Source organism: Chanodichthys erythropterus, chromosome 22 (assembly GCF_024489055.1).
Source record: "Chanodichthys erythropterus isolate Z2021 chromosome 22, ASM2448905v1, whole genome shotgun sequence".
Lineage (NCBI taxonomy): Eukaryota > Metazoa > Chordata > Actinopteri > Cypriniformes > Xenocyprididae > Chanodichthys > Chanodichthys erythropterus.
The window spans coordinates 10,292,409-10,318,284 of NC_090242.1; the positions used below are offsets into that span (position 1 = coordinate 10,292,409).

The 25,876-nt window shown below is 40.6% G+C and overlaps 1 protein-coding gene across 1 annotated transcript; it reads left to right on the forward strand.

Annotated features, from left to right (window-relative positions):
- The first annotated feature begins 332 nt into the window (after positions 1 to 332).
- Positions 333 to 23,265, forward strand: larp1 (La ribonucleoprotein 1, translational regulator). Its single transcript, XM_067377010.1, has 19 exons — positions 333 to 831; positions 8,825 to 8,886; positions 9,652 to 9,717; positions 9,848 to 9,995; positions 10,073 to 10,207; positions 10,467 to 10,619; positions 11,516 to 11,678; positions 13,831 to 13,975; positions 14,057 to 14,228; positions 14,305 to 14,462; positions 14,629 to 15,000; positions 17,264 to 17,387; positions 18,639 to 18,844; positions 18,924 to 19,030; positions 19,229 to 19,386; positions 19,472 to 19,616; positions 20,822 to 20,931; positions 21,012 to 21,139; positions 21,370 to 23,265. The coding sequence occupies exons 1-19, from the start codon at positions 576 to 578 to the stop codon at positions 21,568 to 21,570; spliced, it is 3,009 nt and encodes a 1,002-aa protein (XP_067233111.1). The 5' UTR covers positions 333 to 575; the 3' UTR covers positions 21,571 to 23,265.
- Positions 23,266 to 25,876: the final 2,611 nt, after the last annotated feature.

The following is a 25,876-nucleotide window of genomic DNA, read 5'->3' on the forward strand; positions in this document are numbered from 1 at the left end:
ATATAAATAACTAATTCATTAAAATGTATTTATAATAAACACTGCAATATTCTAAAAAAAAAAAAGGTCATGATTTCATGGGTAACCTATTTTAAGTTAAAAAAATAAATAAATCTTAGTTATCATAATTGTGGGTATCATCAGCAAGAGTTTTTTTCTTAAAGAACTAAAAAAAAGGAAATATAAAAGTAAATAATAAATAGAGGAACATGCCCTTTTCCCAAACGAATATGACAAATAAAAAGAACTCCTTTTAAATATGCAAGACAGTCACGTGGCGTCGCGGCCTGGCGTCGCGGCCTGTCGTCGCCACGCCCCGCTACGCGTACGTGCGCGCTCACGTACAACGCGTGGTTCTTTCACATTGCCGTAAGTAGCGAAGACTAGTCCGTCGTTTTAAAGGTTCCAGGCGTTCTTTTACATGTTTTAATTGTAATTAACCACTCTGCGTCTTAGACTGAAGCCTTTTTGGTCTAGGGGTGGAGTGGAGAGTGTCGAGAGGCTCCCGCTGGACGTCAACCGATCTTTTTGGCAGCACATTGCGGCGGATTTGAGGGGTGTTTGTTAGAGGAGAAATGGCCACTGAGGTGGAGACTCTCCTGCCGAACAACCCGCTGCTGAAGCCGGAGGAGGGCGGCGAGGGAGGAGGGTTTGCGCTGAAGGAGCAGAGCCTGAAACGGGCGAAGGATGAGAGCAACAGCCAGGCGAAGGAGAACCTGAACCAGGAGAGCGAAGAAGACGCCTGTAAGAAGGAGTTTACTGAAGCACCGCCGCCCAAGGTGAACCCGTGGACGAAGAAGATGAGCGGCGTCAACGGACAAACGCTGCACGGTCTGTACCAAACCAATGAGAGTGTGTTTGTGCCTCAGATTTAACACCGCAAACCGAGCGAGGCTCATCTGTGAGGGAACGTTCTCGCAGAGTGTTGAACAAACGTTCCCACAGCAACGTTAACGGAACGTTACCTATTTAACTGCTCTTTAATAACGTTCTCGTTTTTAAACCTCATGTGACCGTTGAAACATTTCAGTTGGACTAACGGCTTCAGAACATTCAAATGTAACGCGACATTTTAAAAAACAATAACGGCCGTTTTCATAGATTAGTGTGCAGATGTCAGACGATGTTCATCGTGTTTCTCTCACACATGACAGCATATTGTAGGCCTCGCGTCTGTTTCAGGGCGAATACAGTGTAAGCGCGTGCTGGGGGTGCAAAACAAACGATATAATGTAAGATTCAAGTCTCAGATGAGACGTAGAACGCCTTGTTGTTCTTCACCTTCATCGCTTTTCAGAACAAATGGCTATCGTGTTAGCATTAGCATTAGCGGCCTGTCGTGCGCGAGCTCGCTCGTCTGACAGGCCGGGGCTGATAGTTCACGAGCTGCAAAAAACATTGTTTATCGTTCTACGTGACGCTGTCAGACGAGATGGGATGCATTTGTTTACGGTGTTGTGCTGTAATCGCGCGATTATGTGCCGTTTTGTTATGGAACGACACGTGTGAGCTCCACGTGTTCGCCGCGATCTCGCTCGGGTTCGCGTTAAAGCGCTTTCGATCGCGTATCTGCTTAAAATGGTGTTTTTACGAGCGATGCTCGTGACAGTTTGTGTCTCTCGTGGTGTTTAATGCACGTGCGCGCGTCTGTTAGCCGCTAGCGGTTAGCTTCTGCGCGCTCCTCAGGTGAATGTTCGTCTGTTTGATTGACACATGAATGGGATTGCAAGCACGCGCGCGGACATCCTCGCACCGCTTTATTTCAGCAGCAGAAAATGATGTAATGAGGGGCTTGTGGAGCTGCTATCAATCCCAGAGTTCCACTGCTTGAAGGCAACGTGGTTTGTGCCATGTGATCACGCTCCGCGTTCACGTGCGGATTGATTGACTGGAGTTCTTATGCGCTGCTCATGCTAATGCAGATGATAATTAGTGAATCCAACATCATGACACCGCTGAGCGTTCACTTCACATGCTAGTGATGGTTTGGTGACTTTAGTAAATTGAGTGTTCATTTGCATTAGCATTGTGTGGTATATTTTTTATATATATATATATATATATATATATATATATATATATATATATCTATATATGGGGTGAATCTTATTATTTCTAACTGCAATATGTTACTGTTGTAATGCAACTGCACTGTAAGATGTTAATAAGTGAGTTTCATAAGCTAGAGCCAATTATTTAGCTTCACAATCTTGGTTTCTTCACTTGCAAGAGTTGAACTTTCATTTTGGAGGAAAACTGCAGTTTCTGTGAAAACGTGTCATTACAAATCTAGTGAGATGTTGTAATATTACTGCAATGCGTAACTGGTCCCAAATGCTTGTTAAACCTGTTAAAAAAGTGAGCCGCTAAAAACAGCTGATTGTGTGTGAAGGAAACCGTGTTAAATACAGTTTGATCTGCACAATCGGCCATATCACGATAAAGCAATAATACCCACGATGCCGTGGTTTACAGTGAATTTAGAAGAGCCGTTGAGTTCTCTGTAAACCACAGCTTCACGGGGCTTGTGGCTATTTATATATCTGTTACCACACACAATACATAAATTAAAGGCAAAATATATCGTCCCCTTGGAATGATGGGGTTTGAGATACTGACCTTTTAAAGTTTTTGCATTTCATATAGTAAAAACATGACCCTAAATGTACAATATCAAAACCCTCTCAGATTTGTAAATGGGGATTTTTGGAACGGGTCAAACGCAGATAGAATATTAAAAATAAAAAGTGTGTTTTTTTAGAATTAGATGGTTCTATCTCACCAATAATTTTCAAGAAACACAAACAGTTTGCTTATTTGTTTTAAAACACAAAAATAGTATTGTAACGATGCATTGACATGCATGAAAAAGTTCAATTTAATGGTTTTTATGACATTTATTTCATATTTTAAATGAATATATATATATTTTTAACATAATTGCAGGAACCATTCAAGTTTGTTTCCTCTTGTTTAGACAGAAAGCAGCTTCTGTAACACATCTGAGCAGGACTTTATTCCACAGAAAGAGGGACATGTGAAATGACATCAGTATGGCTGAAATAACATAACGTTAATTGTTGTAATTAAGACCCCATCAATCAAATGATTGACTATTTGACCTTTTAAAGCTTAATATTGTAAAATTTAAGACTAAAAAACTGCAAGAAAACAGACGATGCTTCAGTAAAGGTGTTTAACAAACATTGAAAAATGTTTCACTGACTACATATAATTAAAAATATTTCACATTTTAAAATATTTAATTACTTCAACTATGTAAAACTCAGTTTTTACCGACAATGTTAACATGTAACTTAATCTACACTTTAATCCAGTATGCGTAGAGTTGAGCTTCACACGTCCTGATAACGTATTTTGTTGATCCTGGAACAATATTCCAGTCTGAAAATTTAGTCTTAACCCATTAACCCTAACCCTACCCATAAGTTATCCCAAAAATCAGAGGAAATGATAGATGAATAACACTGATGTAGAAGCACCAATTCATGATTTTAAGCCTAAACTTGACATAATCTGTAAACTTGTCCCTCAAATCTGATTGGCTGATTTGAATGTTCGAGGATCAACAAAAATGTTGGCCCAGGAACATTTTGAACTCAGCAAAATCAGGTTCTATGTATATATATATATTTCTATACAGCCCAGTACAAGCTCACAGGATGGATCCAAGTTAAAACATAAGCTAATATATACATAACTTTCCCTCGTATGACAATGATGTGACTGAAAATAAGCAAATTGACTACAAAACCCGAATCTATCCTCTCAATAGCGCTGCTGGCTAACGTTAGCATGGTGTCTAACTGAAAATAACTCCATTAGATACAGCAACACACACAAAAAGACTAATTCCCTTGAATTTGGGCTGCTGTCATTTACAAGATCATAAATAAAACAGTCAATCATGAGTTTCTATTAAACATCGCAGTGTGTGAAATTATTTAGTCTTCTCTTCACTGATTTAGCATTTTTCTGGGCTGTCTTCCTCTTATCACGGCAGCATGACAAAGAACGCTGATCCTGATTGGTCCTTGTGTGTGCATTGGAAGTGCTGATTGGCTCATGCAGATACAACCTTATAGAGCCACGTTAGTGCGATAGAACCTTTTTGTTTTCCTAATGTACACAACTTTAAAAAAAGAAACATCACAGAATGCAAATAAATTATCACAGAATATGAATATGTGAATAACTCAATTTTGGCAAACGTCAGATAGATCCTTACAATTCCAAGGGGACGATATATTAATGTTAGTTTTAGCTAAATCATCAAATGTCATTCTTCCGCTAGAAAAAATAGTCCCTGACAGTGACGGTAAACAGTTCTGAGATGTGACGCTTCATCTGACGGAGCTCAAATAAAAACACACTGGAATTTAACACTCATTTAAGGCAATGTTTATTTCTCATCTGTGTGTTCTTATGGTTTAATCCAGACCGGTGTGTGGCAGTGCACGAAATCACCTTTACGAAGCGTCAGTAAAGGGTTAGTTCACCCAAAAATGATCATTCTGTCATTAATTACTCTCCCTCATGTCCTTCCACACCCGTAAAAGCTCCATTCATCTTCAGAACACAAATTAAGATATTTTTGATGAAATCCGAGAGGTTTGTCTCATCCATAGACAGTAACATAATAAACACTATCAAGGTCCAGAAAGGTACTAAAGACATTGTTAAAACGGTCATGTGACTGCAGTTTTATTCAGTGACGCGAGTGCTTTGTTTTCAGAAAAAAACATAATTTACTACTTTATGTACAAATTAGTAATCTCCAAGGTGTTTACGAGCGCACCATGACACGTGTTGTGTGAAAGAATTAATATTTTGTAATTAAAGTGGTAATTTGTTTTGCTCAAACAAAGCACTCTCGTCGAGGTTAAACCACTGCAGTCACATGATTACTTTAATGATGTCTTTACTGCCAATCTGGGGCTTGACAGTGGTAGTTGTGTAGCTGTCAATGGAGGGACAGAAAGCTCTCAAGATTTCATCAAAAATATCTTAATTTGTGCTCTGAAGATGAACGAAGGTCTTACTGGTGTGGAACGACATGAGGGAGAATAATTAATGACAGAATGATCATTTTTGGGTGAACTAACCCTTTAAACAGTGTAACTCAATGAACATACAGTACTGTACCTGAAACTGGTAAAAAATATTCACACACACACCAGCGTGTATCCCGTATGAGAAGACTGGGAAAGGGTGTGGTCTCAGAATTAAAGGTGAATGACACGACATAACGCCAGCACTCATACTTCATTACATAATTAATAAAGTTGCTTTTGCAGAAACGCACAGCAGGAATACTGATGTAATGAGATCACTGAGTAATTTACAATCAACCAATCAGGATCAAAGATTGAACGGTCCACTTGATAATTTACAGATGCTTTGCTAAAGAAATGGTGCAAAACACAATGTTAAAGATCTTATATGTTATTATGTGACGTGTACGTTGTGAAACTGGGACGGGAACGCTGTATATCAGCAGTGTGTGTGTGTGTGTGTGTGTGTGTGTGTGTGTGTGTGTGTGTGTGTGTGTGTGTGTGTTCAGAGCAGCTGTCACGCTTCAGTCTTCACAGCGCTGCACACTGGAGGAGGAGTGAACGTGTGTCTGCTGACACAGACAAATCACACCCAGCACATTACCACCTCACACAAACAACACATGACCCTAATCAACATTCTGGGACAAAAATGCACATATCATACTAGCCTTTGTTAGTATTCCCTCAATGTTATATAGTTTTGTGTAGTCGTATCTATGATTTGAAGCTTGTTTCAGGTCATTTACTGGAGTCTGTCTAGTGCTGGAGTCTCTAACCTTATTTCATTCACAGCTACTCATGTGATACCATACTTAAATCTCTTGATGTGAACCGAATACAGTTCTTTATTTAAAACGCTGCTTTGCATATTACACTGTAGTTGTTTTTATAGTGCCCGAAATTAACACGGTTTAAATTTACTGGAAATGTTCAAAAAGTACTGAAACTACATTGAAGCCAACGAACAGCTATGCTCAGCACATTTATTGTTGAAATTGTAAATCAGCTTTATCAAATGCAGTACATACTGTCAGCAGTACACTAGTTTGGTCACAGGGATGGTCTTGTGAAGAACCAGCATCTGGACTAAGTTCTTGATACACGAGTGAATGATTTTCTTACAGTGACTCGGCATTCAGAGTCAGATCGATTCACAAACCGCTTCAACAAAGAAAGATTGCACAACAAACAGATGTGTGTAATTGGAATAGGATGTGTTGTGAAAATCAGGGTTCCCACACGCCTTGAACATACTGGGATTTCAGACACATGAATTCAAAGACTGGACAGTGCTTGAATTAAATTTGAAATGCATTTTGTGAAAATTATAACACGCCCCACTTAGTCCTAGGAAATAATATTCCATACGAGTGTTTTCCATTGCGGTACTTCCCCTGGCTTGTTTTCAGGACATTTGAGCTGTGACACTTGCTGTGTCCGATATGAACATTTCTTATAGGTGTGTGCGATTTTCAACGTGGACGATTAAAAGGTCTCCACGATCTGCTTCTGAAGAAATATCATATAGTGCTTTCTGTCACATGCAGTCCTCTCTGTAGAACAAAGCGACATGCATTCGCATCACATGTTAACACGGCGGTAGAGTTATACTCGCAGAACACTGCAGTTATTCTCAATCACAAAAGTTTATTATTTGCATGCGTTTTAAAGCCTTGTGGTTAAATATTTTATCCACGTGCTGGTCTGACACGTTCTTTTCTGGGCGGATTCACCCGAAGCCTGTCAAACACTGCATTTATTGGAAAGAGTTATCATTTGCATATTATTCTCCTAATACTGTCAATACACAATACCTTCGGTTAAGTGTACAGAGAAAGTCAAACAGTTGAGAGGAAGTTGAATCCGTGTCAATATATCAGATGCGCGCATGAGCCTTAAAGGGACAGACGACGCGTGCTGTGACTTGTCCTTAAAGGGATAGTTCAACCAAAAATGAGAATTGTCTTCATTCTGACTTCAGTCTTGAGCTGAACACAAAAGAACATATTCTGAAGAACGTGGGTAACCACGCATTTGACATAAACAGTATTTTCTTTTCTATTCTTCTTTGGTTACACACGTTCTTCAAAATAACTTGTATGTTTGCCAGAAGAAATTTATTCTGTTTTATAACAATTTTAACTTGAGTAAATAATGACAGAATACATTTTTCAGTTTCTTTAATACAGTAGCTTTAACAAGAACTTTATACTTGTATTTCTATCTTTATCCACTTTATCTGAAAGTCTGTCATTCTTTTTTCTTTTATATTTTGTTACCATGTTAGGCTACTTTTTTAATATATAAGGAAATTAGTGACACTTCTGCTCTGTCAATGGCAATATAGTAAAACCAGCACGAAAAAGATTTGATCAAATCATGAATCGTGATATTTTTGCCATATCGTCCATCCCTACTCATTAATAAGAATATTATGCATATTATATGGAGTTAGTTTTCCCCCACTCTACCCTAAATTCACAATTGTCTTAAAGTCAGAATTATGATGTATAAATTGCAATTCTTCACTTTTTTTCTCTCAGAAGTGCAAGCTTATATCTATAATGTATCATATATTCTGACAGTTACGATCCACATGATCCTTTATTTTTCCCTCAATTGCAGAATTTATTTTTACAATATTCTTTCAATATTATGTTTTTACTAAAGTAATGATTCATAAAAAATGAAACAAAACTAGTGTGGAAAGATTATTGTTGGGACTAAGAAAGCTGCAACCGGTTTTAATATTTCCAAAATTAATGTACAAATGATTCTCCGTGTCAGTGGATGCAAAGGTTTAAAATGTGAAGAACTGTCAGCTTTCATTTGACACTGCATATTGCTGGGATGTGAATTTGATATGTGCTTGATATAAAATAAACGGTGTCCTTGAATCTGGTGTTCCTGAAAGAGTGGGAACCCTGGAAAATAATCTACTGAAGCGTGAGATTGTGTTCATTAAATGTAATTGGACTTCATAAGTTTTAATCGTAGAACAAACCAACAAACCTTATACAAAAATATTGTAACGATTGGTGTTTTTAATGTGGCATTTGCATCACAAGAAATGAACAATATTCTACTAATTATTGCAGTGGACTAGGGCTGTCAGATGATTAATCGTGATTAATTGCATACAAAATAAAAGTTTGAGTTTGTACAATAAATGTGTGAGTAATGTGTGTAACTAATGTATATATAAATACACACAAATTAATGTATATATTTAAGAGAAATGTTATTTATGTTCAAAAAAATGTATTTATACATAATATAAATTATATAAAATATAAATAAATACATATACTTGTAAATATTTCTCAAATATATACATTTGGATGTTTGTATTTATATATACATAATAATTACACACAGTACACCCACATATATTAGCCAAACTCAAACTTTTATTTTGTATGCGATTAATCGTGATTCATCATTTGACAGCCCTACACTGGACTGCATAAAGAATCTCTAATTTCTCCACCCAGATCTTCTGTTCTGGTCCATTTGCACCTTTATAAACCTTTTTAGACATGTTTTTTTGCTTTTTCTCCACTTTTTAAAAAACATTATCTCTGTTTGCGTCCTTTACTGTTGTAATGTTTCTAAAATAGACAAGATGCATGTTTTGCTTGTCTGAACTATTAGTGTCATTTGTTAGTTTAGTGGTAATAAGAGTGAAATAAATAACTTATTTGTAATTGGTTTAAAATGTAATTTAATGTTTTTTGCCTCTCTAGAGCATTCTGGGCCCACAAAGGTTGTGAAGGCGGGAAATACGCGAATGAGACGAGGAGGAAAGGTGAGTGGCGTTCACTTGAGTCTCTACAGGAGCAGGGCTGTTTGACCTACACTTATTCACCAGGTTTGCAACATTACATTTATTGAAGAAACGGCCTGTTCACGGCAAGAACGATAACTACATCAGCGTCCACACCAACACATGATGGCGTTCTGCTCGAGCTCTTAAAGCAGGATCGATTCTGATTGGCTGTCAATGTTTTATTGTTCATCAGCTGGAAAAAAATCATTCTGAAAGTGATTCCAGTGATAGTTGTGCTGTGGACTCTGCTGATCCTTTAACAATATGTGTCTAAAAATCGTTCAAAATATAAAGTTATCATCCTTGGTGTGAACGGGCCTTAATGCCTGTTTCACAACACGCATAAAAGTAGTGCATGTGTTTCATACGCCCATACTAACAGGTTCAAACGTTCACATGTTAGTCACATCCCGAAGAGCAGAGAATCGGCTCCGAGTCGAAACACAGCACATCGATCTGAAAGACTGATGCACATGATTACACACAAACTGATTCTGTTCAGTAAATCCAGATGATTAATCCGTTTATATGCATGAACGTTTAGATGTTAATGTGGTCCTTCTCCTCACATAAATTAATTTCATGACAACAGAGACATAGGGTGGCGAGCCTCTGATGATCTCATGCTTTTATCGTCTCTGAAGCGCTGTGAGTGTGATCGCGTGAGGCGAGCCTGCTGTGATTCACTGCTGCTTTGTGTGTGAGCCGCTGTCAAACGGGCTTAACATTCAAATGTTTTTGAAGGTGGGGGATTTTGGAGATACGAACAACTGGCCGACACCTGGAGAGATCGCTACGAAGGAAGTTCAGGTAAGAGAGTCTCTGTAGTCATTCAGATTGACTTTATTGATATCGTTCAGAGCTCATCTGTAGTGTAAAGTCAGACGAGTTTGTGAAAGCGCCACATGATTGTTTTATTTCTTTTTGATGAACATGTCAGGTTGTGAAGAAGTCAGTGGTCAAACGCGAGTTCAAAGGAAAGAGGGAAAATGAAGAGAGCAAAGAGAACCTGAAAGCCAAATCGGACGACTCTGGAGAAGAGAAAAACACTGATGAGGAGTCGCAGAAAAACGGACACAAAAAGAGAGGTGTGTAACTTTACGTGTTTAAAGAGCTGGAAAGATACTGTTTTAAGTTACTGATGATGATGATGATGATGTTGTAGGAAATAAGCACAAGTGGGTTCCTCTTATGATCGAGGTGAAGTCTGAAGGTCCGCGCGAGCGCTCGGCCTCCCGGAACAACACGCGTCAGTTCGACGCTAATCGTATCCCCCCTGGCGGCAGGAACGACCTGAGAGGTATTTACACTCGATTCTGCTTTAAAGTGTCTTTTTACTTCATGGAGTGGTTCATGTACATGCCACATCTGATCTAATAGTCATTACTTTATCTTTGATCAACTCCATACAAAACAAACAACAAATGAAGACAAATGTATATTTGCATTTTATTCATATTTCTCCATTGTTTGATCTTGTCTGCTTACATTAAAGTCACACAAACAGCACTTTTGATGTGTGTGTGTGTGTGTGTGTGTGTGTGTGTGTGTGTTTTCAGATTGGCACAGTGGGAAGTACGATCAGGAGTTGAGGGATGACCATGACGAGGTGTCCAGCGTGAAGAGCGAGGGAGCGCCGTACAGAACCGCTGCCAGGGGACGCGGCCGTGGACGGGGACGAGGAAGAGGACGAGGCAGAGGAGCCGGCAGAGGTAGTGACCTTCATCTACCATTGATTGGACAAACACGTAGTCCAGGCCTAAAGTCACGCTGTCAGAAGAGTACATGTTAGACCGCTCCCTAAAACTGAGCAATGCATGAGGAACACAGTCTGCCAGTATGATTAGTGGCTGATGCTGATATCTTGCAGAACAGGGTGACCAAATATATTTACTGAATTAGATTAATTAAAAAATATACAATTTAAAGAAATTATTCAAGTGCCCCTATTATTCTATTTAAGGTTCCTAATGTTGTTTCTCGTCTCCTACAACAGATTCACACTCATCCAAGGTCAAAAACACTTTAACTTTCTCATAATATCCACTGCAGCATCAGCTCTTTTCTCAGTGTCGGTTTGATGAAGGATTCTGCCTCTCTAAACCCCGCCTTTCTGAGAGCTGCTCTGCTCTGATTAGTCAGAAACCAGATGCTCATTATCATATCTGAATCTCAGCTCTTGATTCACAGTGATGAGAACGGTAACAATGGCGTCAGTTTTACCGCATCAGTCTCCTCACAGTGGATTTGCTTTTGCAGCAGAAAACAGCGTCTTCGACATGAACAACACCAACCAAACTGTTCCAGTCTCAGATACAACTAGTGATTGAGGGCGGGGAAAAGCAGACAATGTTCAGCCAATGAACACCTTTATGCAAATTAGCTACAGACCTATATAGCTTCAGCAGGAAGTGAAAGTAATCGGTTCTTTCTTTTGGGAGACAATAACTCCATTTATCTGCACTTTGATCTTTGAAACTTTGCAGAGCTTTTACATTCACGAACGGCTTTATTACACACTACATGAAAGATCATATCCCAAAGGCATTAATGGGGGCACTGTAATCGTTTCTGTTTTACCAGATTGTCCTGTTGTGTTTCTCTTCAGGTCATTATGACTACTACTACGGCCATAAAGGCTATGATGGAAAGGATGGTGCCTGTGGTCAGAAGTTCAACAGTACGGTGACCTACTATTACGACAACATGAGCAGTACTGACCTGTACGCTGTGGACCATGACCTGCTCAAGGACTACATCAAGAGACAAATGTGAGTAACGCCAGCCAACGGCAGTGACGCTTTCCCTGAGAAATACAAATACATCTGCATTTTTGCATTTAACAGATGCTTTTATCCAACAAAAGTAACAAAAAGGTGTAAGAGCCAACAATATTCATAATGTATACAGTGCCAGGTTTATTAGACAACTAGATTAGGAAGCAAGCTAGAGAAGTGTGTGTGTGGATACTTCAGCAATTGTGACGTGCGTCTAGTGATTCAAACGAATCATTTGTAAAGGCCAGAACACACCAAGCCGACGCCGACAAATTAGTGGCGACGAAAACAAACTGTGGGGTTGGCTCACGTCGGCAGCGTCAGTGTCCAAAGTTGCCCTGCCACTAGGGCTGTAACGATATGCGATATGAAATCGAAATCGTGATACGCAGGTCCACGAACCTGTATCGCGATTTGAGATGGCAGAATCGCGACGCACCCCTTCCAACTCCCAGAGTTATACTTCCTGTCCAGATCCAATGCTACCACATTTTTAAATTACTATAAGTATTAGGGGTGTAACGATTTATCGTAGATGGTGTGTCTCAATCAGCTCTAGTTCAGTAAGTGTTTCGGGCACACATTGAATCTTGCAAGCAGGTTTATTTTTTATTTCATGTTAAATTTAATTTTTTTTTTTTTTAGTGACAGACAGCCCTATTCAACTGTTAATTTGAATACAGAATGTTTTTATTAAAATTTTATATTTATTTATTTTATTGAAATGTGATCTTGTGTGTACAACAAGGACAATTATTGAAATTTGTTAATGTTTTTTTTAATAAATCTTGTTTGAATTTCAGTTTCATTTTGTTCAAAATATCGTGATACGTATCGTATCGTGAACTCCGTATCGAGATACGTATCGTATCGTGACCTGAGCGTATCGTTACACCCCTACCCGCCACACCAAACCGACGCTAAACAGCCGATGGCCAAGCAGCACGTCAGTTCTGCGCCTGCGTGAGATGAAATGCCTTTCCGAAACAGCAGGCAGCAGTAGCTGAGCAGCCAATCAGAATGATCAGATGGCCCGACGGACCGACGAGCTCCGACGCCGATTCAACATTTCGAATCGGCCGAAAAAAGGCCGACGAGGACCAACTTCAGCCGACGGTGCGGAACACACTGAGAAAACTTAGTCGGCCGACGAAGAAAAATTGCCTGACGGCCGACCGTCGGCTTGGTGTGTTCCTGCCTTAAGAGTTGCACGATTCTGGATGAATTGAGAATCACGATTATTTTGTTTCAAACAAAGATCACGATTCTGAACAGAGAACTAAACCAAATAACATGTAATTTACTAGAGGTTCTGAGAAAATGTTAAGTGCTGCAGTCTATTTAAAAAATATTTAATTGTAATTACTGTTTTTAAAAAGTTGGATGGAGCGAATGATTCAACGACTCAAAGACTTCGCTTGTTTCATTACTAGATGAATCAGCATTTTCAAACGAATCTGGCCACAATGTTTGTGGTTTACACTCGTTTATATGACCCGTTTCTGCATCAGTTGAGCTGTAGGAAACCACATGAACAAACACACGAGCTGCAAACAAGAATCGTGTATTATTTTATGTAGTGATGGGTGCTTTAAGCTTCGAAACCTTTGCAAATCATTTGTTTCGATCCAGTGATTCAGAGCGTGCATCAAACTGCCAAAGTCACGTAATTTCAGTAAACGAGGCTTCGTTACGTCATTACGGTTTCAAAACATTTAGAAATTTCAGTGATCTCCATGAACCCCTGACCAGTGTGTAGATATGATTTTTACCTGATCTTGGATCAGTTTTATGAATTTATAGACAATAAATGTCACATTTGATTAATAAAAAAAAAAAGTTAGATTTAAGTTTTTAATCAGTCTGATTAAACAACCCCTTCAATTTAATAAAATAACACATTATTGAGCCACTTCATATATAGTGATATTAGAGTATTTGTCTAACACATTACACCTTCAATAAAACATTTGCAGTTGTGTTGTAAAAGTTGTTTTTCTGCATGTTTTGGCTGCAGAACTGTTCTGACCAGCTTTTTGAGCGCTTCAAAACAGTGAATCATCTTGCGACGCAATTGGTTCAAAGTTTGGAAAAGCTTTGTTTCTCCCATCGCTGTGGTGTTGAGACGCTTTGTTTGTTTTTGCAGTGAATACTACTTCAGTGTTGACAATCTGGAGAGGGATTTCTTCCTGCGCAGGAAGATGGATCAGGAGGGCTTCCTGCCGGTCGCTCTGATCGCGAGCTTCCACCGCGTGCAGGCGCTCACCACAGACGTCAGCCTCATACTAGAGGTCGGTTCCTCATCGGCCCTGCTGCACTGCTGCTTTATAAGTGACCGTGTCTGTAATTGGTGATTTGTGCTTTTCTTTCAGGCCCTGAAGGACAGTAAAGTAGTGGATATCACGGATATGAAAATCCGTTGCAAGGACGAGCCTGAAAAATGGCCCCTGCCGGGCCTGGCTTTGCCTGACCATTCGCAGACAGATTTTGCTCAGTTCATCAACTGCCCGGAGTTTGTTCCCAGGAACGTGGACAAACAGACAGGTGAGCACTGACTCGAGGTGAAAAGAGCCGTGAGCGTTTACGAAGGGCCGTTCTGACTGAACGTTTGACCCAACAGGTTCTCCGAGAGCCTCCACACCCGCGCAGCCCAAGACAGACGACGTGAGCAACCTGAAGCTGATGCCGAAGGGCCTGTCAGCCAGTCTGCCGGATCTAGACTCAGAGTCATGGATCGAAGTCAAGAAGAGGCCTCGGCCTTCACCGGCTCGACCCAAGGTAAGAACAGCAGGATGCCAAACACTAGGGCACTTTGGACTTTGACTCTGATTCCTGGTTCTGGAATTGATGGACTTGATTCCAAGAATCGATTTGTGATTCTTTTTTGGTTCATTGATGCATGTTGCATAATTAACCCTCTGGTGATCTTCGGTCACTTTTGCAGAAAGCAGAGGAGGCGCGGACGCCCGTTCAGCCCGGCCCGACGTCAGGCGAGCAGGAGCAGGACGAGCCCGAGGAGCTGGACTTCATGTTTGACGAGGAGATGGACCAGATCGACGGCCGACGCAACACTTTCACCGACTGGTCGGATGAAGACTCGGACTGTGAAATCGATGATCGAGACGTCAACAAGATTCTCATAGTCACACAGACGCCACCGTACCTGCGCAAGCATCCTGGAGGAGACCGCACAGGAAACCACACCTCGCGCTCCAAACTGACCAGCGAATTGGTGAAGGTCATTAACGACGGACTTTATTACTATGAACAAGACCTCTGGGACGATACGTACGAACCAGAATATGCCATGATCAAGGTGGGTTGGTGTCACGTTTACGTTCACAGAAAATTCACATGAATAAGAATGGGCTAAAGGTCATGTTTAAAATAATGCAGTTGTTCTTGCTTGTGAGGGAGAAATTTATAATGTTTCCGTTCATTGGAATTGGGTTGAAATGTTTGGTTTGCGCACAGGATAAAACAAACTTTTTGACACATCTGCCAATGGCCGGTGACTTAAGAAAACATACTGGCCTTAAATATTTTTTACAGGCCATGAAACTGTTTTTGCGAAACAGGCAGTTATCACACCGTTTTAGCTAAGTGATCATTCTTTACTCCAATTTTGATACCACAGCTAAAACTACAAGCCTAACTAATTATTAAAGACAAGTAAACAGTCCGTAATAAAATGGGAGCAAATAATCAAATTATAAGCAAAAGCACAAATACAATAGAACAAAGATATAAAAATACTGAAAAAAGTGTTTTTTCAGGTTTATATGACAGTCATTTTCAGGAACAGAAATGTATTAAAGGAAGCAAGATTAAAACACTGCATATTCTTCACTGTATGAATTAAACATCCTTATTAATTAATCCATATTAAACTTACTAAAGGTATTTAGTCGAGCAGTGAGTGATTTCTTTTCTTTCTTCTTTGTTGTTTGATTAACATTAAAAACACAGACAGCAGGAATATTAGGCTGCTGTCACTTTAAGAGCGAACACATGGATCTAATATACCGATACTAAACACGTTTACTTTCTCAACTGTTTACGTTCACTTTTTTGACAACTTTGTGTGAATTTTTCCATTCAAGTGCAAGAAAACATGAACTTAGTTTAGTATTCACACGCTGTCTGAGACGTGGCTTTCTGTGTGCGATTCAGATGTGCGCACAACTTTCCACACGGCGCAAAAATAACTAAATGAGCTCCCTTTTATGTCGTCTTGCGCTTGAATATTTAAATTGTTAATGCTTAAACTTCAGTTACGATGCAGCGCTGGCCCGTCAGCTGACTCGAGCGTCATTCACGTTCATGCATTGTTAGAATTCATTAAAATGTTACTGACCACATGGCGAGTGACACCGTTTCATAATGATTTTTTACTCTCATTTGGTGCTTGGCGAGTGTTAAATTTAGTCCCTGTTTGCATACATCCAAACGACCAAAAAAGCAGGACAACACTCTGCTGTAGTGCACTTAAAGTTATGAAACAGAAGTTACTCTAGTCTTCTCTTCTCTATAGTGCCGTATATTCAAGTGAAACGCTTCCCAAACAAGAGCAAATGTAGGGCGGGGCTTGATTTTGTCTGTGGGGAATTGATTGGATGGTTGTGGTTTGCTATTGGTGGATCTCATGTGAGTGACAGGTTGCCCCGCCCTCATCATCAGAGAAGAGAAGAGATGCTGCAAGAGGAAGATATTCTGATTGAAGATTACGAGGAACATGAATTTAACACAATAATGATGATGTGCAGCGATAAATCATTAATAATAAACACTGTGATATTCCATCATTAAATGTTTTGATTTCATGGCGTGTTTAACACTAGGTAGCTTGAGGCAGTTTGAAACGTTGCCCAACCTTATCTTTACATCCCTTCAGTGTTTTCATCCACAACATTGAGAGATCTTAGTTTATATCAGTACTGAAGGGTCATGTGACATCATAAATGTCCATTGATGTTTTTTTTAAGTGGTTACAGCAGATCTGAGGTGGAGTCGCTGGACTGATGTTCATTGTGTTCTCTGTCATGTGTCCAGATGAGTTTGATTCTGTCCGGTTCTGGGTGTGTGTCCATTCTCATGTGCTGCTTTTCTTCTCATGGGCAGTGAGAGTGTGTCCTTTGGCGTAGTGTTTCTGGACGGGGCCGGACAGAATGGTCTTGCACCAGAGTGTTTGTTGTGGTCTTTTGTGTGGCGCTCTTTGTGCCGTTCACGTGCCGCGTCCAGTAAGGCCAGCAGTGCTGCTAGAAAAGCCAGTTAGCGTTAGCTTCAGTTTACTGCTCTTTGACCGGCAGCTCTGGGGTTCATGGATCTCTTCGGCTCACAGGTACGAGCGAGATGTTGTCGTTGTGGCGTCACGTGAGTAGCGTTAATGCTTTCTTCTTTCGTTGTCCTGATGGAGTATATGGAGTATATGGAGTATATGGAGTATATGGAGTATATGGAGTATATGGAGTATATGGAGTATATGGAGTATATGGAGTATATGGAGTGAGCGTTTTGGTTCTTGTTTGATTATGGCATGTGCTTGGAAATGTTGTAACTGTTGTACATTGTCACAACAGCAAGAAGTGGAGAACTTCAAGAAGGTGCACCTGATCAGCAGAGAGCAGTTTGACTGTCTGACCCCTGAACCGCCCGTCGACCCCAACCAGGAGGTTCCTCCAGGACCGCCGAGACCCCAGCAGAGTGAGTTTGACCTCCACACAACAGGAAAACACTGCTTGCTTGCTTATGGTTCACCTTAAAAATGAAAAGTATCCTATGTTTTACTCTTCTTCTTTCAGACAAACACAATCAGTTATATTAAAAATATTCCAAGCTTTATAATGGTAGTTAATGGGGGTCGAGATTTTGACCCCCAGGATATTTATCAATATATCTCCTATTGTGTTCGTCTGAAAGAAGATAGTCATATACCTAGGATGGCTTGAGGGTGAGTAAAGCTTTGGGCAAGTGATCTATCACTTTAAGACGGGGGTTGCATAACCTAGTTGTTTACTTGTCAAAACAGTACCAGAGTTACTCGAGTACTCGTGGTTTACATCCCTGTTTCAAATAGTTTGTCAACAAGTGTTTATTAATTGACATCCCGATGTTTGCAAGCCTAAGCCTTTCATGTATTCCAACAGCGCCGACTAGTGGTTGACTACCATGACAAATCTGTGACCAAGTCTGTTAAGAATCTATACAGCATGAACAAACTTGTTCGAATAGTCCATTCCAGGATGAAGCACGAGTTTTTAATATTAGCAGAATATCCACCAGCATGTTCTCTTTATTGTTACCTATTCATTATACTGAACTTAATATAGCTGTGTCAGGTTAAAAAAAAGGGGAACAAAGAAACACCATAAGTGTCTGAAAGTTTCCAGACAGGGATTTTTCTGCATTATTGCTGTTTGATTATTAGTGATGACATATTAGGTTTCAAAATAACCAGAGATTATTTTTGCATCATGAAAACACAAAAGTGTCACACACAGCTGCAAATGGCCTTCAGAAAGCTCACACATGTGGGTGTTTGAAAGCAGACGTCTGTGAGTTTCTTGTATTGAATCTAAACTGCATGAATGATCCTTCATGGAGCTTTTTACAAGGGAACACTGAAATACCAGCAAAGCGTACAGTTCTTACAACACCCCATACTGTGTGATGAAGTCAACCATATTTACTTATTCAGTGGTTTTGCATGTAGAATGACAGTCTCCAGCACACAGTTCCATCGCACATATGCAGAAAAAAACACTGATCTCAGAATCAATTCTGAACTGTAGAAGAGAGACTCGTAATGCATCTTCTTGGGATGTCAAGTTTTTTTTTTTTTTTTTTGGAGGGTGGGTTTTGCATAATGACCTCATTCCCAGTATACATCCTGTATGACTTAACTGTCTCTGTCATCATGTGGGCTTTTAACCACGAGTGTCTTCTCTCCCATAGTCCCCACGGAAGCCTTGGCCAACAAACTGTTTGGCGCCCCTGAACCGTCGGCTATCGCTCGCTCTCTTCCGACTACAGTGCCTGACTCGCCCAACTACCGCAGTGCCCGCACACCCCGGACGCCTCGCACCCCGCGGCTGAAGGACCCCACGCAGACGCCCCGCTTCTACCCTGTGGTGAAGGAGGGACGGCCGCTCGATGCTAAGGTGCGTATGAGCTCGTCCAGCGCTGCACAGAGCGTCGCTCGGCAGAGAACCTCTCAATCACGCTTCTGTCCTCTTTCAGACCCCTCGCAAAAGAAAGACGCGGCACAGCTCCAATCCGCCCATGGAGTGTCATGTGGGCTGGGTGATGGACTCCAGAGAGCACCGCTCCCGCACCGCCTCGGTCAGGTGAGACGGCTGCATCCGTTTCGTCTGAAGTTAACTAAACTGTACCAGTTTTCTCAGCAGCTTCATTTTTAAGTCACCTGACAATCTTACTGACCCCAAGCTTGTGAATACATGCATGTAAACTGATGCCTATGTTTGTTTGTTCTGCCTTTCGCATCAAGGATGATCACATTGTCTTTTGTTGTCGCTCTCTCTCAGCTCAAACGCGAGTCCATCAGAAGGCACCGCGGCGATGGGTAACTACGGCTGCACGCCTCAGTCTCTTCCCAAGTTCCAGCACCCCTCGCACGAGTTACTGAAGGAGAACGGCTTCACGCAACACGTTTACCACAAGTACCGGCGACGCTGCCTCAACGGTGGGTCTTATAGCAGCCACAGGCCGTCGTTTGTTAGCGCACACCCGTCCTAATCACCTGACCTGCCTCTTTCTCGTCCCTGCAGAGCGGAAGCGGCTTGGCATCGGACAGTCTCAGGAAATGAACACGTTATTTCGCTTCTGGTCCTTCTTCTTGCGGGATCACTTCAACAGAAAGATGTACGAGGAATTCAGACAGCTGGTGGTGGAGGATGGAAAGGAAGGATACAGGTATGATGGGTTTTATTTGAACAGGAATTATTGCTCAGGCTTCAGTGATTTTAATTGCTATCTGAATCAAGCTCTTAAATTTTTTAAAATCATGTGCAAAATCAACATCTGTTTTAGGGCTGTCCACGTTAATGCATCAACACATGCGCTCATTAACACGCTGAAGTAAGATAATGCAAATAAATTACTGAAACACACAAAATTGCGCCACTATAGTAGTTTACGTCACACAGTTGGATGATCTTGGGAGTAGGGAGTTTATCACACCTGTAACCCTGGTAGGCGGACATTTCTATTCTAACCCTTTACAGACTGAACAGAACACTGCTGTACGGCCAGATGAACAGCGTTTCTCAGCTGGATAAAGCAAACCAGCGTCTAGTAAAGTTCTGATGGATGTGAATTGTAATCAAGGTACAGACGACTGCAGGACGTACAGGTGTCATTCAGTAAGCACTCGTGAGTAGTGTTGTCACGATACCAAAATTCTGACTTCGATACAATACCTGACGAAAATACCTCGACACTGAATCGATACCGCGGTGCACAATATAATTGTAATTGAATAAGAACTTAAAAATCACGTGTCCAGAGGCGTCCTACTCTGCTTTTTGACCATTCCCTCCCCTTTAAAAATTAAAATAATCAAAAATTAATATAATGCCGCAGTGCTTTCGGTGCGTGGCGTCCTGCGCTTTTTCTCATGCATGCGTGTTTCTTTGTGGGGGTATATTTTACTCGCTGCAGGCAGTGGAAGCAGAGCTCTGCACAGATGTCCTGACTCCTGCCTGTGTCCCAAATCGCCCTTATACCCTTAAACAGGGCGCTATTTTTAGTGGTGTCCGAAACCTCAGTGGACACTATCAAGTGCTCTGATTCAGTCCCACAATGCATACTGCACACTGAAATCTGAAACTTTATTTTTTTCTGTAATGTTTTTTTTTTTCATGGGAAAATTTATGAATTATGGACTGGTTATTTGGTGTCCTTTGGGAGTGTCGATGTCCCTTTTTTCTAAAGACACCTAAATTTAACTTGCAGAAATGTTGTTTTGTGAGAATCACCCTTCAGTCTAATGGTTTACTTTGCTGGAATATAGCAAATGAGCTCAAAATTAAATGCTTGAATTGCTTCTTTAATGTGGCGTTTTGTTTTTAAATATGGTCACTGATGTTCTGAATTGACAGCATTGTGTTGTTTCTCAGGTACGGTCTGGAGTGTCTCTTCAGGTTCTACAGCTATGGACTTGAGAGGAAGTTCCGGCCAGACATATTTAAAGATTTCCAAGAGGAGACCATTAAAGACTATGAAGCAGGTCAGTCTTTGCAAACAACAGATGCATTTCTGAAATCCGTGTGGAGCTCTTGTTTATTTCTCCTTCGTGTGCCCTGACAGGCCAGCTGTATGGACTCGAGAAGTTCTGGGCTTTTCTGAAATACTCGAAAACAAAGAACATGGAGATCGACCCCAAGCTGCAGGCGCATTTGAGCAAGTTCAAGCGTCTGGAAGACTTCAGAGTGGACGTGAGTCGGCAGTCAAGTGCATTTCTTGCTTCATCTGTCGTTTTCAAGCATGAAATTAACAAGCATTATTTCATAATGCACATTGCTTGCATTTTTATAAAGGAAAGAATTGCGAAAGAAGAAAGTTAGAATTGCACGATAAAGAAAAATATTATTCCGTGGCTGAAACAAGCTTCCATCTAAAGGTGATGCTTACGTACCAAACCATGTGTTTTATTTCCTCCCTTCAGCCGCCCATGGATGAAGGTGGGCGTAAGAGACACCCTTCCAGTGGCGATGGCCGTCGCCGCCATCCTTCCCAGCCGTCTAGCCGAACCCAGACACAGGGCGCTTCAGGCCCCGCCCTCCTCGCTGGAGCTCCTCCCACCAGAGATGATGCCAAAACCCCGAGCCAACGAACGGCTGCGGCAGACGCCAAGCCTCCGAAATGAGTGGGCCGCTCGCCCTCACGGCGCTCCGCTGCGGGTCAGACCGACCGACCGACCACACAAGCATGACACAACGGCTTGCCAACGAATGGCTCACGATTGTCAAATCAAGGCTCTTCCATCTTCCCCTCGTTCACAGCATTCGTGTATCAGAAACGGACAGCAGAGGGCATGAGAAATTCTTCCATTCTTTCTTTTATTAAAGACTTTGAAGTTTTATTCCTGTTGTATCATTGGGGTACAAAAAGGCTTTTGTTGAATCTTTCTGCTTTATATCCTCAGTGGACTCACTGTTTTATTTGGCTGAACGATGCGTGATTCCACCATGATTTTTATTTTCTTTCCTTGTAGGGCGTAAAGATTGTGTTGAACGATGATGATGATGATGATGATGATGATCAGATTGCTCTTGACTAGACTAGGTACTGGATGAGGCAAACAGAGAATAATGCAAATACTCTAGATCTGCAGTTGTTTGAGCGAGATGATTTTATGTTTCCGGGTTTTCGGGGGTCTATAGCAAATAACTTTCGGGGGGTCGTACCGTAAGCTTTGGCCATCACTGTGACACTAATGTCCCGCCTGCCAAATCCTCTCGCTTGCTTCCAAGTGTCACGGTCTGTTACAGAAGATGACGACTCTTACCTTCAGCGGTCAGTTGTGTTCACATGGACGAATCATTCCTCAGCTCGAGGACGGGAAGAGCCGTGGACGAACCGGACGGAGCTCGGAGTTCTGTTCCCGTCGCTCGTCCACCGGCAGATTTCCAAGATCTCGTGCGAACGGGAGTCATTACCAGAGTGTTGATCCTAGTGTACATATGAATTCAAGAATTAAGAGACATTACACCACCTGGCTGTACGTGTCATTTATTGTTTATAGAGATATATTTGCCTTACGTGTTCACCTTTTTTATGCTCGCCCTAATGCGTTTTGAGTTATTATGGGTATGTTTTAGTATCACTTCCTGCTTTTCTTCATACAAACAGCATGTCGGTCTGACTAAAGGGAAACTGACCTCAGGGTTTCAACTGGAATCATGTGAAGAAAGGCGAACCTTTTGATTATCACGATGCATTTGACCGCATTTGGATCATAAGCAATATTCTAATTTATGGGACTTCACTTTGAATTTGGCTGCCGTATGAACGTCTGCCCATTTGTTTGCTAGAATGTCTTTGGTCACGCTCTTCCTGGTAGTATTCGGATTTCAATTTTATTTCATATTAACTTGCGGCAAACGTTTAGCTGTTCCCTCTCCCTGTTTTCCCCCGGTGGGCTTCTTCATTCAGAGTAGCTGTGGTCAAACCTTGATGAGAACAATCTTGTGATCACTGATATAATTAAAGCTTTTATTCAACTAAACGGTCTCGTTCATGACGTGTGCAGGAGGGTGTTGTGCTGCTTCAGAGGTCAATGGCTCGGATTACTGGGAACAGGCAAAATCATTCATAAAGCCATATCAATACCTGTATGTGATCCATTACAACTGTTAATATTTCATTACCATGACTCATATATTTGGCTTATTGAGAGAAGAAAAATGGAAACTGTAAAATACTTGAATCATATCTTGTATCATAACACTTCATCTGAGTTATAGGCAGATGTGATTTGCTTATTAGTGTGATTTGTAATTTTGCTTTTAATAAACAAAAAATATTTAAAATGCCCAAAAACCTTAAATCAGCTGTTGAACTCTTCTGTAAACCTTTAGTGTTTCTTTCTGAACACGATGAGAATGGATTCTTCATTTTCACAGTGTTCGACTCGGACATGCTCACACTCCACCCAGTGCTGTTGGGATGTAGCCCTGGTCGGCAGTCAAGTTCTTGTCCAAAAGTACGGAAGCTGGTTTCTGCCACAGAATAAAACATAATTGTGAGTTTATTTCTCTCTATTCAGACTTTTTCCCCTCATTTCTGAGAAAAAAGATTAGAATAGAGAGTTGTAAACTGAATTCTGAGAAAGAGAATTTCCAGATAAACTTGCAATTGCAAGACAAATTAAGAATTTTAAAGTTATAAACTTGGAATAGCAAGAAAATAGTGATGTGAATTCTGAACTATAAACTTGCGTTTGCCTCTAATACAGTCAGAATTGCGAGATATAAACTTGCAATTGTGAGAAAAATAGAATTCTGTGTTATAATTGGAATATTGAAACGTCTTTTTCAGGTGTAGTAGCGAGTTATAAACTTTGAATTGTGGTAAAGACAGATGTGTGAGATAATAGAAAAGTCAGAAATGCAACTTTTCTATTAACTATTCCAGGTTTGTATCTCATTTCTGAGAAAAAAAAAAGGTCTGTAGACAGAATTAACTTAGATGAAAAATGTATAAACAAGTTATAAACTTAGAATAGCAAGAAAATAGTGTTGTGAATTGTAAAATATAAACTTGCATGTGTCACTTATAAAGTCAGAATTGCAACTCGATTGCAAGAAATAAAGTCAGATATAAACTGCGAGATATAAACTTGCAATTATGAGAGAAGTAGAATTCGAGTTATAACCGGAATATAGAGAGAAATCAAAAACTTGCTATTCTGACCTTTTTTTTTCTCAGAAATGTGAGGTAAACTTAGGTATTGGGTGTAGTAACGAGTTAACTTGGAATTGTGGAGAAGACAGATGTGCGAGATGTAATAGAAAATAAGCCAGAAATGCAATTTTTTTTCTCCGCAATTCCATGTTTTTCACATTTGAGAAAAAAAGGTCAGAATAGTAAGTTAAACTTAGAATTACAAGAAAGGAAGTTGGAAGTGAGATAAACTTCCAATAGCGAGAAAACAAGTCTGAATTTGTCTGACTTTTTCTCTTGCAAATATCAAACTGGCCTGGTCATGTGATTTCAGGCTTTATGTTATAACACTTCAACCCTTGGTTTCTAATGTCTGATCGTGAACCTTTGAACCACCAGTGTCTAATATATGGGTTTAACTGATCTCAGGTCAGTTTAATAATGTAGGTTTAGTAGGTCAAATGTGTAGATATTGCTAGTTTTTCCTGCTGAATAATCCACCGTGTTGGTCCAGGCTGGTTTATGATGGTTTGAGCTGGTATAGTGCTGGTCTCAAGCAGAACTGAGCTGGTGTAGCTAGATACCAGAACTTCCGCTTCCCATTCTGGAGACAAGAAACATGCATCCCATGCTGCAGAACATTCATGCAAAACATCCCATATGCTGGCAATGCTGCATTTCTTTAGCAGGGCTTGTAACGGGATGCTCTTTCTTCAAGAGATTTAATTTCGTCTTGGTATGACTGTTGCTGGATGAAGCCGCCTCTGCAGTTTAAAGATCCTCCACTGAAATCTCTTCATTTCCAAGCTGAGTTTTGACTTCAATTACTATTTTGTCGTCCCTCTTGAAAAATCTAGCATTGCTGGTCACCAACGTAAGGAAATGGTTTAGATGCTGGTTCCTGGTTTGGTGGTCTACAGAATAGAAAGCAGGAGTGCTGGAGGTCCAGCTACACCAGCTGAGCATGATCATGATGGTCCACCAGCTAGAAACTAGCCTGGACTAACATGTAATTAATGCTGGTTTGAGCTGGATTTTTCAGCAGGGATCAGACTTGCCTAAATAGCGAGGAATCAGGTTTTTGAAAAAGAATTGAATTGAATTGGCGTCCTTTTGTTTTGGGGCTCAATGACTGAACTTCAGGATTCATACAGTAGCCCTTTTAAGGCTGTTTGAAAAAGAGAAGTGTTTAATGAATTTGGGTGTAGTAGCGAGTTTTGAATCATGTTGTCATTTCAAAACAGAAGTGCTATTCTATGAGTGGAGTCTCTTGATCATCCTGCGAAGACAATCAGCCAACTCGGCATTCGTTTCAAGTCTTTCTAAGCTTTAAGTTGTCTCCATCTCTCAAACGCATCTTAATATACCTTTAGTCATTGAAGTTTTTAGACAGATGCCACAGATCTTTAGGTTGGGAAGAATCTGTTTGCTGGCTTTCATGGCTTCAATATGCTTTCTGTCAACTGGCAACCCAGGTTTCAAAACACTATTGGGTAAATTGGGATCACAGACCAAAACAAAAACAGCATTGTTTGTAGGAGAAACAAGAATTTGAAGTTAACATGTTGTGCTATTTTCATGCTTTATTACAGTAAAAAAAAATGACATAACCTTTAATGGAGCAACTCTGTTTTTGGCCATTTCAAAGTCAACATGAACAGCACTATTGATGTTGATTAGTCTCGGGTATCTAGCTATATCTGGGCCACATGTATTTTGCCATAATTTGGTGGCTTGAATCAGCTGTGGATGCATTCGAGCCGTTTCTCCTAGGATTTCATGATCCC

Coding starts and splice junctions, on each gene's coding strand:
- larp1 (XM_067377010.1), top strand. CDS start 576: ATGGCCACTGAGGTGGAGACTCTCCTGCCGAACAACCCGCTGCTGAAG. Junction 8,887..9,651: donor GAATGAGACGAGGAGGAAAG/GTGAGTGGCGTT, acceptor ATGTTTTTGAAG/GTGGGGGATTTTGGAGATAC. Junction 21,140..21,369: donor TGGAAGACTTCAGAGTGGAC/GTGAGTCGGCAG, acceptor TCCTCCCTTCAG/CCGCCCATGGATGAAGGTGG.